The 15,159-nt window shown below is 40.3% G+C and overlaps 1 protein-coding gene across 3 annotated transcripts in view; it reads right to left on the reverse strand.

Annotated features, from left to right (window-relative positions):
- Positions 1-15,159, reverse strand: part of LOC115168938 (multiple epidermal growth factor-like domains protein 6) — a 198,501-nt gene that overhangs the window by 126,358 nt on the left and 56,984 nt on the right. The window contains exon 3 of one of the 3 annotated variants that reach the window (XM_029724469.1): positions 10,342-10,464. In XM_029724469.1, coding sequence (XP_029580329.1) covers positions 10,342-10,464 — 123 coding nt within the window. Of the gene's footprint in view, positions 1-5,931; positions 6,621-10,341; positions 10,465-15,159 lie in introns of those variants that run through there. The other 2 variants (XM_029724470.1, XM_029724468.1) reach the window with 2 other exon arrangements.

Here is a 15,159-nt window from a genome sequence, read left to right on the forward strand (position 1 = left end):
TGTTCGTCGGGAGCTTCATGAAACGGGTTTCCATTGCCGAGCAGCCGCATATAAGCCTAAGATGACCATGCGCAATGCCAAGCGTTGGCTGAAGTGGTGTAAAGCTCACCGCCATTGTACTCTGGAGGGGTGGAAACGCGTTCTCTGGAATGATGAATCACACTTCACCATCTGGAAGTCCGACGGTCAAATCTGGGTTTGACGGATGCCAGGAGCCGCTACCTGCCCGAATATATAGTGCCAATTGTAAAGTTTGATGGAGGAGGATTAATGGTCTGGGGTTGTTTTTCATGAATCGGGCTAGGCCCCTTAGTTCCAGTGAAGGGAAATCTTAACGATACAGCATACAATTATATTCTAGACGATTCTGTGCTTCCAACTTTGTGGCAACAGTTTGGGGAAGGCCCTTTCCTGTTTCAGCATGACAATGCCCCCGTGCATAAAGTGAGGTCCATACTGAAATGATTTGTCGAGATCGGTTTAGAAGAACTTGACTGGCCTGCACAGATCCCTGACCTTAACCCCATCGAACACCTTTGGGATGAATTGGAACGCTGGCTGCGAGCCAGGCCTAATCGCCCAACATCAGTGACCGACCTATTGCTCGTGGCTGAATGTAAGCAAGTACCTGCAGCAATGTTCCAACATCTAGTGGAAAGCCTTCCCAGAAGATTGGAGGCTGTTATAGCAGCAAAGGGGGGACCAACTCCATATTAATGCCCATAATTTTATGATGAGATGTTTGACGAGCAGGTGTCCACATAATTTTGTCCATGTAGTGTATCTATTATAATAATAATAATAATAATATTTGATCATAGCCTACGAATAAGACCCAGAGTTTTACCTGGCCAGGTCATGAGATCAGGAAAAGCTCCAGGCCCCAGAAAAGACATGTAGGAATTTTGCCATACCACTTTGAACCTGTGGTGCCACCTCTGCTTGACACATTTTTAAAAGAATACCAAAAAAACAGAGCTAACTGGAATGCTATTTGGCCCTAAACCGAAAGTACACAGTGGCAGAAATCGCTGACAACTGTGACTAACCCAACATTTTGAAAAGCTTTGACTACATACAGACTCAGTAAGCACAGCCTTGCTATTGAGAGAAGCCGACGTCGGCAGACCTGGCTCTCGAGAGAAGACGGGCTATGTGCACGCTGCCCACAAAATGAGGTGGAAACTGAGCTGCACTTCCTAACCTCCTGCCAAATGTATGACCATACGGGAGACACATATTTCCCTCAGATTACACAGATCCACAAAGAATAAAAATCGAATTTTGATCAACTCCCATATCTATTAGGTGAAATACCACACTGTGCCATCAGCAGCAAGATTTGTGACTTGTTGCCACAAGAAAAGGGCAACCAGTGAAGCACAAACACCATTGTATATACAACCCATATTTATCTATTTATTTATTTTCCCTTTTGTATTTCAACTATTTGCACATTGTTACAGCACTGTACTGTACATAGCCATAATATAACATTTAAAATGTCTCTATTCTTTTGGAACTTTCAGGAGTGTTATGTTTACTGTTCATTTCTGATTGTTTATTTCACTTGCTTTGGCAATGTAAACATATGTTTCCCATACCAATAAAAGCCTTTTTAATTGAATTGAGAAAGAACAACTGCAGCAAGAGAGCAATCCGTCAAGAGAATCAGCCTCTGGCCCCTGTTGCTCTGACCAACTTCTCTCCCTGACCTCACAGTCATTCACTGCTCATTGACCTCTCATTAACAGCCACGAAATTCACACAGACTAGCACAACAAAACACATTTGTAATGTCCTAAACAGCTGCCCTAGGGTCGCTCTCACACTTCCAGCCAGCATCAACATGATTGGAACTGGAACCATGAACACACTTGGCTGAGATGATATCTTGGTGGTTACAAGACTGTGGTCTTCTGTGGTCCAATCACTCAGTGTTTAAAGATTAGGAGTATGGAGTGCAGCAGAACCTTGGTTTTGGGAAGTAACATTGGCATATGTGTGTGTGTATATGTGTGCATGTGTTTGTGTGTGTGTGTGTACGTTTGCACATAAACGTGTGTGCATGCGTGCGTGTGTTCTTGTCTGTGTCCATGCATCGGCATGTGTGATCTGATGCCAGGGTCTCCCTGTGCTTGCCATACTCTTACTGGACAATGATAAGACGCATCAACAAGCAACAGAAGTCCAACTGTCATAAATCAGGAGGATCCCAGGAATTCATCAAGTCAAAGAAACAACAGATTGACTATGCCAGGTAGTTTATAATCTCTAATCTAAGACATACATCTCACACTCTCATATCACCCTCTCCTGATGCTGACGCGGGTTACACCATCTAGAGTTAGGGTGCCGACACTGGGATTTCGTGTCTGAGAATTTCGGATGGAGTCAATGCGTTTTCATGTGTTCATGCGGCCACGTCTGAGTGTGGCCGTAGCAAAAACACACCATACTGGATGCTTAAAGCATCCAAGGACATGATGGCTTTTCCTTTCCTTTTTTCCATGACGGCTATCCCATCACCTTCCCAAAATGTATCCGTTGATTTTTCCAATTTAGGAGGACGAAGCTTTGACAGCTGTAAAACATTGTTATAAAGGCAATATGTAATCCAATTCAAAACTTGCCTTGAGGCTACAGGTATGTGGTGCCACAGTCAGACCCGCTTCCAAAGCAACCAAAATAAAAAGAGTTTCAAGCCTTGATTGTATAAAAACAAAAAATTATTCTCCAAACAAAGGTTTCACGTTTCCAAACAACGGTAATTTCATAGGCTATAGTCGATCCATGATCAAAGCAAAAGCGATCGGATTTAAACATATAGTAGTAGTCAAAAACTGTATGGCCTCCTCCATAACTGAGGCCTAGCTGAGCCATAATACCATACCACTAAATAGGTATAAGGAAGGGGAACAAGGGAAAAAGGGGTGTGCCCAGGTGAGGCTCCATACTGCTTTCAAATACCCATGATAACATAATAGAAAACTCATACTCCATAATTCATAATGCAATATTCATAATTATATTCAATAAGTCAATATTTCATGATTCTAATTAACATCTATCATGAGACTGAAAGTAATGGAATTTCGCTCCAACAATTCAGTTCCTTGTTTGATCGTTATAAAATATTGAGTTGAAGAGTGGTGGCTTCAGGGGCCAGTAAATGGAATTATATGTGACTCATTTCAGGAAATTAGGCACATGTCGAGCGTCACTACTTCACAGGAGAGGCATTTGAATGAACCATTTTTTTTAATCAAAATGCGTTATTTGGTAGAAATGCCTTCTGGAACATGTGAACTTCAATGTGCCATAATAACAAACTTGTATGCCATCTGTAAATCCGAATAAAATTGTTAAATTACGAGCCTAGATGGTTTAGCAGAAAAAGGCAGGAACCTTCCCGCTAGCCATGATTGGCTGAGATAATGGATGAGGGATGGGCTGGACATGCCGAGAGATGAGTTCGAATTGGTGTGCTATGTAGTACGCTTCTGTCTATAACATGAGCTGCTCAGTATATGTAAGTAATTCTTTCTAAAGGAGCTTTTTTAACGATATCATGAAGAACTGCAAAAGTGTTGCTAATGCTCTTCACTTTCTGGAGGACTGAGTTTTGAAATCAGTGGAATGCCTGGTGGAAGCAAAGTATGATAGCTAAGGAGATGAAGAAAATTCAGGCGTTTGATTGCAAATATGTGGAGGGAGTTGAAAAGAGAACACACAGAAGGCTGTTGTATAAAACTCCTGTCTCCGGATTACATCTTCAAACTAAGGGCAACCATGGCATCCGTGACAGAGAGGGAGAAGCGTTCATCCATGTATACGGGTAAGAGAGTCTAGCTAGCTATATTTTCATATATCATACGTTTCTAATTTTGTCAGAAAGTTGTTTTCATTTCAAGTTAAAGCATACTGTTAGCTAGCTAGCTAACGTTAGCTGGCTGTCTGGCTCGCTAGCTAAAATTATGTGTATGATCTGTGTAGTAATATTATTTGTATCTCAGAACTGTTTGCATAGCTAGCTAACATTAAACCTAGTTGGTTAGCTTTAGCTACCTGTAGATTCAAGCAGGGTAGAAAAGTTATAAGTTAGGATTATGGTTCATTGTTTAGCTAGCTAGTTAGCTACATGTCTAAACAAAAGACTCCACTATGCAAGTAACCATTTCACTGTACCATTTACACCTTCTGTATCCTGACAATAAACGTAGATTTTATTTGATATAGTGTGTGTTTACCAGAGAAGTGAAGAACAACATGACCTGCACCAAAGTCAAATTAGGATATAACGTTAGGCCAACGAGACAGTGTCCAAGTATTTTCTGTAATTAGCTCGCCATTAACTTGTAAATAATTATCTTAATTGAGTTTATTTTCCTGTAATAATGAATAAAAATTAACTAAAGTTAAGATGTTGTCAGCTATATGATATGGTCATTATTTGAACTGGCTAGCCAGCTAACTTAACGTTAGCTAGTTAGCTAACTAACAAGCTAGACACAAACCAAAACATTAAAAAGAAAGGAGGACCAGGGCACTCTTTATATAATGAATTAAAATGCCTTTATTTGTATGGCATGTTCAATGGAAACAAAGTTAAAAAACTCGGAAGTGTTTATGCTGCATGGCCTTTTGTCACGGAGTACAAAACATTGTTAAGAAAGTTGCTTTTAGTTCCCTGGTTTGCTAGATTGACATATACTAAATTCATTGTTAAACGGATGGGTTTATTGGTGTTAAAATACACCAGTTATGCAATTTTGGACCACCAGGCTGCTGATGTCATGCAGCCTGTCGTTTTGTGTTTATCATTTTTCATTACAACAACGACAAGTTTGATGTCGGACACCAATAGAATGTTCATGATGTAACTATGACAACTGTATACAGACATGTCGATAGACAGTATAAACCAGCCTTTAGTCTTGCAATCTTTGGTTATTTAGTACACTACTGTAGTCACTCTGTTTAGCACACGGCCTCACATGTGAATGCTTAAAAAGATTTTTGGGGCTAAGGCTTAAGAGGGTGTGAAGATGCTGAATGGGTGTAGACAAAGAAGAGCTCTCCAGTAGGTGTACTTAAACATTCAAGGGCAATTTTATCAAAAGTGGTGTTACAAGTTATCAACTTTCAAAACAGAATTACTTTCCCATTGTTCCTGAACTGTAGTGTACGATATACCATTTTCTAGCTCTGAGTCTCTACTTTTATCCAACGTAAAAAAAAAAAAACACAATTTCAAGTTTTGCTACATACGATCGAATCGAGCCGGTCGGTCACATATTTGTTATTTTGTAATTCTCTCTGTAATCAAGAAGGACAACCTCGATATAGACTTGCATGGTCTCTCTCGCTCTCTCGCTTTCATTTCTACACAGGGCTCATAGAGCTCATCTTCCAGTATATTCCCTTTAACTGCAGCAGCAGCAGTGTATCCTGATCCCTACCTGCTTTCAAAGTACTTTATACTTGTCCCATTACTCAACTCACACCATTACAATTTTAAACATGCAAATAAATGCAGGTTAAGCCATTAATGTAGGTTCACAGCCCTATATGGGACAATGAAGTTGCATTGCATTGTATTTGTAACAAACAAACAAACAAACACACACACACACACACACACACACACACACACACACACACACACACACACAAACACACAGATAATGTGTCTACATGTCAGATGTCAGTACACACAGAAGCCTTGATTCAGAATTATAATCTCTTAGATATAATCAATAAAAAACTACAGGTTCCCTTGCATTCCAGGAGGTTCAAGTGACAAAGTCTAACGTCATACAGTACACACGATGACAGATAATGACATGATCTTTCTCACAACGGGGACTGATATACTGTACTATGTACTATGGTAGAGCACTGTGCATACAGCACATACTTCTCACTCACCTGCACCTTTCATGTGTCCTGTGTTGTAGCCATTGTATCCATAGAAGCAGGTGTAGCAGTTCCTGCGCTGGTAGCGGTATCTGCCAGGCCCATTATTAGCTCCCCGACCTGGGCTTAGCTGGCTCCAAAAGCCCACTAGAACCACCACAAACCATCCGAGGGATGCCATGGTCTTAACAGCACTGAAAGTGTGAGATAAGTATCTACAGAGAACTAAGCTTGGAAGTTAGAATATGTGTAGATAGTAGAGCTTGTACCAAGCTCTAATAGTAGAGCTTGTACCAAGCTGTCGATAGTATCCCAAAGGAGGTATGATCACCGCACCAGTTGACTCTCTGGGTTTAAGTATAGTGAGTCATTTTCTTTGTTATTTCAGGCAGCATTTCCTCTCTCTCTCTCAGCTTTGACAGACAAGCTGCATGTTTCTCTCTTACTTGGGGGACTCTCCCTCATCCCTTCTCCTCCTCTCTTTCTCATTCTCCCTTCCGCTCTCTCCATTCACCGAACGCAGGTCCACACTCCTCCTCCATGTCCCTCCCTCCATCTTCCATCCTCAGATACAATGACAGAAGCACAGTTCTACAGAAGCGGAGAAACACGAACAACGGCACCACACAGGAACGTTCACAAGATATTGAATTACACCACAATAAAAGCATTTCAACACATTAAACTACATTCAACACATGAAACTGTTAAAAACAAATATTTATTCACATGAATAAAGTATATTGCTATAAGCCCGACATAAATCAACACGTTAATGCCATTTTGGACATTAAAGGCATTGTGGGATTTGCAAGGGCTGTTCTTGATGTATTCAATCATCTACTGCTGTGCATGGATGGGAGCAGCAAAGGAATGGCCAACTTCAGCTGAGTGAGGGAAATAGCACGATAATAGTGTGCGCAAGTGATGTGCCAAGCAAGCCATATGTGAGCTCATCTATAGAATGACAGAGCCTGAGGTAAAACAATTTAAAAGTTGAAGCTCATTTACTGCATTTCTATACATTTAAAACACTTTAAAATGTCATGTGGAGCACAGAAAAAGAAGCAAAAATGACACCAGCATTAGCTGCTGTAAGTTCATAGCATCAGCGACTGTATATTGTGTATTATAAGATATTACTGCACTGTTGGAGCTAGAAACACAAGCATTTCGCTACACCCGCAATAACATCTGCAAAATATGTGTTTGCAACCAATACAATTCGATTTTTGTTCAGTCAGTTGTAATGATGAATTGCATAAAATCATAATCTCTTTACATAGATATCTCTTTTCTTCAAATTCCATACCATTAAAATGTGTATTCCTAGGCATTAATAATGAAGCTTCTCTATCTGTCTCCTCTGCATCCTCCTATATGCTTCCTCCTACATTCCTCCTGCATTGTTTGTTTGGGGGATGTCTGTAGACAAAGCAGGAGTTGTGGGACGGTTCTAAAATTTTGTCCGGCATCTCGCAAACACACAGCAGCGTCTCTAGTCTCAACCTGGGGTAATTCGGGGGTAGTTCATGTCACGTATCAGGCCCTCGGCATGTACTGCAAGAGGGTGGACTTTGCTGTTTGGGTGAGTGGTGAATGTGCTGCTAAAAAGGAAAATCTGTGAGGCAAATCCAGGGGACACAGGCAAACATTACGAATAAACCACCGTTGATGATTCCACTCATTCACAGAGTCACATGCGATTAAAACTGTCAGATCAAGAATATAAGCGTTCGGAGCTTTCATAAACACTGGGAGAAATATTTAGATGTCGACCCGTAATAGATTTTCTTTATTGTGTACAAAATATATATTTTTATTAGGCTATTATAACCTCTGTATCCTCATATGTAGTAACGGCCCTTACTAGTGTAAAAAGACCATCCAGGCACACAAGCCTCAAACGTTGTTGTGTTGATGATGCTGCGTATGTAGCATGCAGGCAGCATTCACCACAGTGGGGGTGTATCAGTCATGTCTCACATCCTGAGGCTGTCCTAATATGGATACCGTACAGTACCACAAAAAAATACTTGGCTCGTGTACCTGTGCCATAAGTCTATGATACAAACCAGATACTCTGCGACACCTTAGACATTGTTCAGAAGCCAGTCGGACATGATTAGAAAGAGATTGGGCTGTTCACATCACAGTGGTTCATACTTTCCTGAACGCACCCCCATTGACTAGGCTAAAAGGCTGCTTTGAAGTGAGAGCATTTTATGTTGGCTTTGACTCAGGGATCCTCTGTCTTTTTCATGGCAGTGAGACTCTTGGGATGAATTGTTCCTGTCTTTTATAGGTGCTGTCCTCAGGCCAAAAGGTCTGGACTTAAATAGGACACACATGAGCACCAAGCACAAACACACACATGGACATGCAAACACACACAAACATGCACGCAAACACACACATACACACACAGAATCATTGTAGCACCACTACATTTCTGCGGCTCAGTATAGATTGTTCCCAACATGCGCGTGCATACGTGACACACCTACACTCCTGCTTACTGTAATACAGCACGGCATGGACACAGCTCCTGAAGGCTTCTTATGAATAATGAGGCCAAGGAAAGAAAACATAGCAGTTCTTTCAACCCGGGAAAAGCCAAGACTTAATGTAAACCGGACAGGACATTCTTCATTCTTAATGACTTTCCAAACATCTGCCTCTTCTTTTCATTTTAAAAGGCGGCTGTTGGGATTCCTAGTGTAATAGAGAAAATAGCTATCATTGCCATGACCGAAGAATAAGTAGCTCCCAAGGGGACCAACACTTTTGGACAAGAAGTAAAAACAACAGTGAATTCTTTGTGTCAAGAAGTTGTGCGATAAACATTCAAAGGATTAAAAGAGCCATTTATTTATTTCCGATGGATGTGTGAGAGGTTGAATATATACTTTATTAAATTACAAACGAACTTGAGGACTCTCTCCAAGGCATTAATTAAATGTCCTCTGGAATGTTGTTTTTATTAGCGTGTCAAGCGCCTCTGGATTTGACACTGAAGAAGAAGAGGAAATATTTGGAGGGTAAAATGACACTATCAAAATGTGTGGCATCAGACAATGTACATGTGTGATCCTCAGCTCCAGCCCTATTCACTGTGGGGCTCTGTGTGTAGGTGAGTTAATTAGTGTGGTTTGAAGGTAGCTAGCTAGACACTAAACTACCATGTAGCTAGATACGCTAAAGGACTAAAGGATTTTCTCCATAGATTTTACCTGGCAAATGTTTTTGAGTCAAAAACTCCCAGTATCCCTGAAAAGATTCAACAACATCAACTTTGCCTCCTTTTTAGTATATGCAATGAATCAGGGCACAAAGACAACCATGCATGTACGGCAGATGGCTACATTAGCGTTACAATTTGACATCAAATCGCCTTTCTGAAACTTTAAGACATATCGGCCTGGATTCTGAGGCCTCAACTATTCAAATCTCAAGTTCAAGTCCCAGGTCGGACCATGTTATGCTGGGTAGAATGACATGGCTGGTCTTGAGGGCAACGGAACCCATCTTTAAAGCTAAAATGCGCGAAAGGTGAAACAGCACCACTGGATGCCCCAGGCACATTTGTTATTGTTGTGTTGTGTTTTTGAAAAGGAGGAGATCAGCATCCAGCAACGTAATAAATCAAATCATAGTACATACTCTGTTGTTCTGTCACGGGAGCAATGATGTGCAATGATGTCCGAGGGAATAAAACAGTGTTCATTAGTTGAAGTAACGTCTTTGTTGTTGTAATGTCACAAACAGACGGACGTGGCAGTTTCAACGCAACAGATTCCAACTTAAACAGAGGTAACTGATTGTATTCTAGTCTACATCCAGGAAGTAAAAGATCAGGTAGAAAGAGGCACCTTTGAAGCCGTACCCATGTAAGGACGCAGTAATTACAGAGATCCCCTTGTAATAACACTGCTTTGTGCAATCACTTCCTATTCGTCAAAAGGTTGGCTGAGATCAGACAGACCACCACAACTAAGCACTAATGTCGTGGCTAAAGCTATGGTGAGGAGAACCTTTCATCTCATAATCTAGATGGTCATCAATGTAATCAAAGTATAAAATAATTGTTATTTTGGGGTTTAGTGGTGAACAAATTATTATAATTACGTTCCGGCCCCCCGATCAATCGCTCCGAAAAATATCGGCCTGCAGCTGAATTTAGTTGCCAACCCCTGCTATACAGTATTCTTTGATAATTCTGTGAACCCATACCATTCTGTTTTAAAGGGAAAGATCACCCAAATTACAAAATTACAAACTGCTTACAGGGTGAGGAAATCAATATGTAATTTTGCAATTTGGGTGAACTATTCCTTTAAGTCATTCTGCAGGCTTGTATTCACAGATGCTTCTGGGACCAGTGTGAGGTGATAGGTGACATCACCGGGTGACAGCACTCACCTTGGCAGGCCTTGCCGTCCTCCATGACCTCCTGGCCGAGTGGACACTTGCAGCAGAAGCTGCCGATGGTGTTGCAGCACAAAGCCTCACAGCCACCGTTGGTCTCCTCACACTCATTCATATCTGAGAGAGAAAGAGGGAAAAAGGGGTTTAGCGATTTTTAAGTAGGGCCCAGAGCTTTTCTAACCATATGACCTGACTAGGAAAATGGATACAGTATATATACTGTATATGGGCCATAAGACTTCTGACAAAATGTTTTATTTTTATGCTGAGTCATGTGGTCATGGTGCATCAGGTCAACTCCTCTGCCTTCAACCTTGTTCACTGGCTTTCCTACTGCAGATTTCACAAGGAAATTTGCTACATCCCTGGAGGCCATTTTGAAAATGGATTAGTTCAAACAGAAACATCTTGTACTGTAACGACGAACAGCCCAATGCCAGAAAATAATGGACGAAATTCAACAGTAAATATCTTCCATAAACAACTTCCAAACATGGCAAATTACTTCAACCTTTTTTTCATTATATTTCAAGAATCGCATCACTGCCAATGGAAACCACAAACAGCGATCTGAAAAACCACAACCTCCAGTTTCGCTGGCTCCAACTCCTAACCTTTTCAAAGTAGATGACAGCGAAATGGCTGCACGGTGCACATCCAACTTTCCAACATTAGGAGCAAACGTTTTCCAGCTTGTCTTTTTGAACCGTTAGTTAAAACATTAGTGCAACTGTTTTCTTCAATCAGTGCATTCTGCCACTCGTCTAACCTGCCTAATCAGAAGGGATCACATCAATAGCTCTGGTACTAAATACTGATGTCTGTAATACAGGTTGAATAGGTTCAATGGTCTGCAAAGTTTGGACATCCAATGAAGAAAATACAAATAAGCTTAAGGGAGAAAAGTGTCTTCTAGTGTCATGAAGTCCAACAAACTCTGATGTACAGTCTCAAAGTTGTCCAGGTGGTTAAGTTGGTTTAAACATGATGCTGGCAACATTAAGGTCAAGGGTTCAGTCCCAACACTGGTCACATATCCCTGTTCAGTGTGTTAGTCCCATTACTGTACAGTTAGCTATGTTTTTAATGACTGTAGAGCTTTCTAAGCATAAGGGTGGAAGCATATATAGTGCCTTCAGAAAGTATTCACACCCATTTACTTTTTGAACATTGTATTGTGTTACAGCCTGAATTTAAAATTGATTAAATCTAGATTTTGTGTCACTGATCTAAACATAATACCTCATAATGGCAAAGTGGAATTTTGTTTGTAGACATTTTTTTAGATACATAAAAACTGAAAAGCTGAAATGTCTTGAGTCAATAAGTATTCAACTCCTTTGTTATGGAAAGCCTAAATTAGTTTTGGATTTGAAATTATCCAATGGCTATGATGTTAAAGTGCAGACTGCCATCTTTAATTTTAGGGTATTTTCATCCATATTAGGTAAACTGTGTAGAAATTACAGCACTTTTTGTACATACAGTTGAAGTTGGAAGTTTACATACACTTAGGTTGGTGTCATTAAAACTTGTTTTTCAACCACTCCACAAATTTCTTGTAAACAAACTATAGTTTTGGCAAGTCGGTTAGGACATCTTCTTTGTGCATGACAAGTAATTTTTCAACAATTGTAACAGACAGATTATTTCACTTATAATTCACTGTGTCACAATTCCAGTGGATCAGAAGTTTACATACACTTAAGTTGAATGTGCCTTGAAAACAGACAAAGCCGCTTTAGAAGCTTCTGATAGGCTAATTGACATAATTTGAGTCAATTGGAGGTGTACCTGTGGATGTATTGCAAGGCCTACCTTCAAACTCAGTGCCTCTTTGCTTGACATCATTGGAAAATCAAAAGAAATCAGCCATGACCTCCACAATTCTGGTTCATCCTTGGGAGCAATTTCCAAATGCCTGAAGGTACCACGCTCATCTGTACAAACAATAGTACGCAAGTATAAACACCATGGGACCACGCAGCCGTCATACCGCTCAGGAAGGAGACGCGTTCTGTCTCCTAGAGATGAACGTACTTTGGTGCGAAAAGTGCAAATCAATCCCAAAACAACAGCAAAGGACCTTGTGAAGATGCTGGAGGAAACAGGTACAGAAGTATCTATATCCACTGTAAAACGAGTCCAATATTGACATAACCTGAAAGGCCGCTCAGCAAGGCCACTGCTCCAAAACTGCCATAAAAAAGCCAGACTACGTTTTGCAACTGCATATGGGGACAAAGATTGTACTTTTTGGAGAAATGTCCTCTGATCTGATGAAACAAAAATAAAACTGTTTGGCCATAATGACCATCGTTATGTTTGTAGGAGAAAGGGGGAGGCTTGCAAGCCGAAGAACACCACCCCAACCATGAAGCATGGCGGTGGCAGCATCATGTTGTGGGGGTGCTTTGCTGCAGGAGGGACTGGTGCACTTCACAAAAATAGATGACATCATGGGTTAGGAATATTATGTGGATATATTGAAGCAACATCTCAAGACATCAGTCAGGAAGCTAAAGCTTGGTTGCAAATGGGTCTACCAAATAGACAATAACCCCAAGCATACTTCCAAAGTTGTGGCAAAATGGCTTAATAAGGACAACAAAGTCAAGGTATTGGAGTGGCCATCACAAAGCCCTGACCTCAATCCCATAGAAAATATGTGGGCAGAACTGAAAAAGCGTGTGCGAGCAAGGAGGCCTACAAACCTGACTCAGTTACACCAGCTCTGTCAGGAGGAATGGGCCAAAATTCACCCAACTTATTGTGGGAAGCTTGTGGGAGGCTACCCAAAACATTTGACCCAAGTTAAACAACTTAAAGGCAATGCTACCAAATACGAATTGAGTGTATGTAAACTTCTGAACCACTGTGAATGTGATGAAAGAAATAAAAGCTGAAATAAATAATTCGCTCTACTATTATTCTGACATTTCACATTCTTAAAATAAAGTGGTGATCCTAACTGACCTAAAACAGGGCATTTTTACTTGGATTAAATGTCAGGAATTGTGAAAAAACTGAGTTTAAATGTATTAGGGTGAGGTGTATGTAAACTTCCGACTTCAACTGTAGTCCCCCCATTTTATGGGACCAAAAGTATTGGGATAAATGCACTTATGTGTATTAAAGTAGTCTAAAGTTTAGATAATTGAGTAAGTTACAGATGCACAAATAACACCCCGAAAAATGCTAACCTGCCCAGTTATTGCAATGGTTAGAGGTTAGCATATCTTGGGGTATGATATTTGTCCGTCTGTTACTTTCTCACTCATCATTATTCACGATTCATTCAGGACTATCCGTAATCATGGTACATTCACATGCTAACATATTCTATTCTTATTTACAATAAAAGTGACTCCAAAATGACACAATACATTATTTACCATTCATTTCTATTGGGGGAAAAAAATCTGAAACACAACCAAAACAAACAGCAAATGCATCCAACAAGTTTGTAGAGTCACAAGTTTGATGTAATCATTGCCTGCTAGGAATATGGGACCAAATACAAAACCTCTGGCTACTTTAACACACATAAGTGAATTTGTCCCAATACTTTTGGTCCCCTAAAATGGGGGGACTATGTACAAAAATGTCTAAACGATTCACCAGATATGGATGAAAATACCCTCAAATTAAAGCTGACAGTCTGCACTTTAACCTCATAGTGAATGTATTATTTAATATCCAAAGTGTTGGAATACAGAGGCAAAACGTGTCACTGTCCCAATCCTTATGGAGCTCACTGTAAGTTGCATGGACACATTAGTGGTTAACATGGTTCTTGAATGTCTAGCCCATCTCTGTACCCCACACATACAGATAATTGTATGGTTCCTTAGTCAAGTAGTGAATTTCAAGCACACATTCAACCACAAAGACAAGGGAGGTTTTCAATACTTCACAAAGGGCATCAATTGGTAGATGTATAAAGCATGGTGAAGTTATTAATTAGGCTTTGGATGGTGTATTAATACACCCAGTCACTACAAAAATACAGGCTCAGTTGCCGGAGAGGAAGGAAACTGCTCAGGGATTTCACCATGAGACCAATGGTGATTTTAAACAGTTACAGTGTTGAATGGTTGTGTTAAAAATGTGGATGCATCAACAACATTGTAGTTTCTCCAGAATACTAACCTAAATGATAGCGTGAAAAGAAGGAATCCTGTTCAGAATAAAAATATTGCAGAACATTTTGAACATCCGGTTTGCAACAAGACACTTAAGTGATATTGCAAAAAATGTGGCAAAGAAATGCACTTTTCGTCCTGGATACAAAGCGTTATGTTTGGAGCAAATCCAACACATCACTGAGTACGACTCTTCACATTTTCAAGCATGGTGGTGGCTGCATCATGTTATGGGTATGCTTGTCATTGCCAAGGACTAGGGAGTTTTTTTAGGATAAAGACAAATGGAATACAGCTAAGCACATGCAAAATTCTAGATGAAACCCTGGTTCAGTCTTCTTTCCAACAGACACTGCGGGACGAATTTACCTTTCAGCAGGACAATAACCTAAAACACAAGGCCACATCTACACATGAGTTGCTTACCAAGAAAATATTGAATATTCCTGACTTAAATGTTTTGACTTAAATCAGCTTGAAAATCTATGGCAAGACTTGAAAATGGCTTTCTAGCAATGATCAACAACCAACTTCACAGAACTTTAAGAATTTTTTAAAGAATAATGGTCAAATATTGTACAATCCAGGTGTGCAAAGCTCTTAGAGACTCACAACTGTAATCGCTACAAAAGGTATTTCTAACATGTATTGTCTCCGGGGGGTGAAT

Source organism: Salmo trutta, chromosome 30 (genome assembly GCF_901001165.1).
Source record: "Salmo trutta chromosome 30, fSalTru1.1, whole genome shotgun sequence".
In the NCBI taxonomy this organism is placed as follows: Eukaryota; Metazoa; Chordata; class Actinopteri; order Salmoniformes; family Salmonidae; genus Salmo; species Salmo trutta.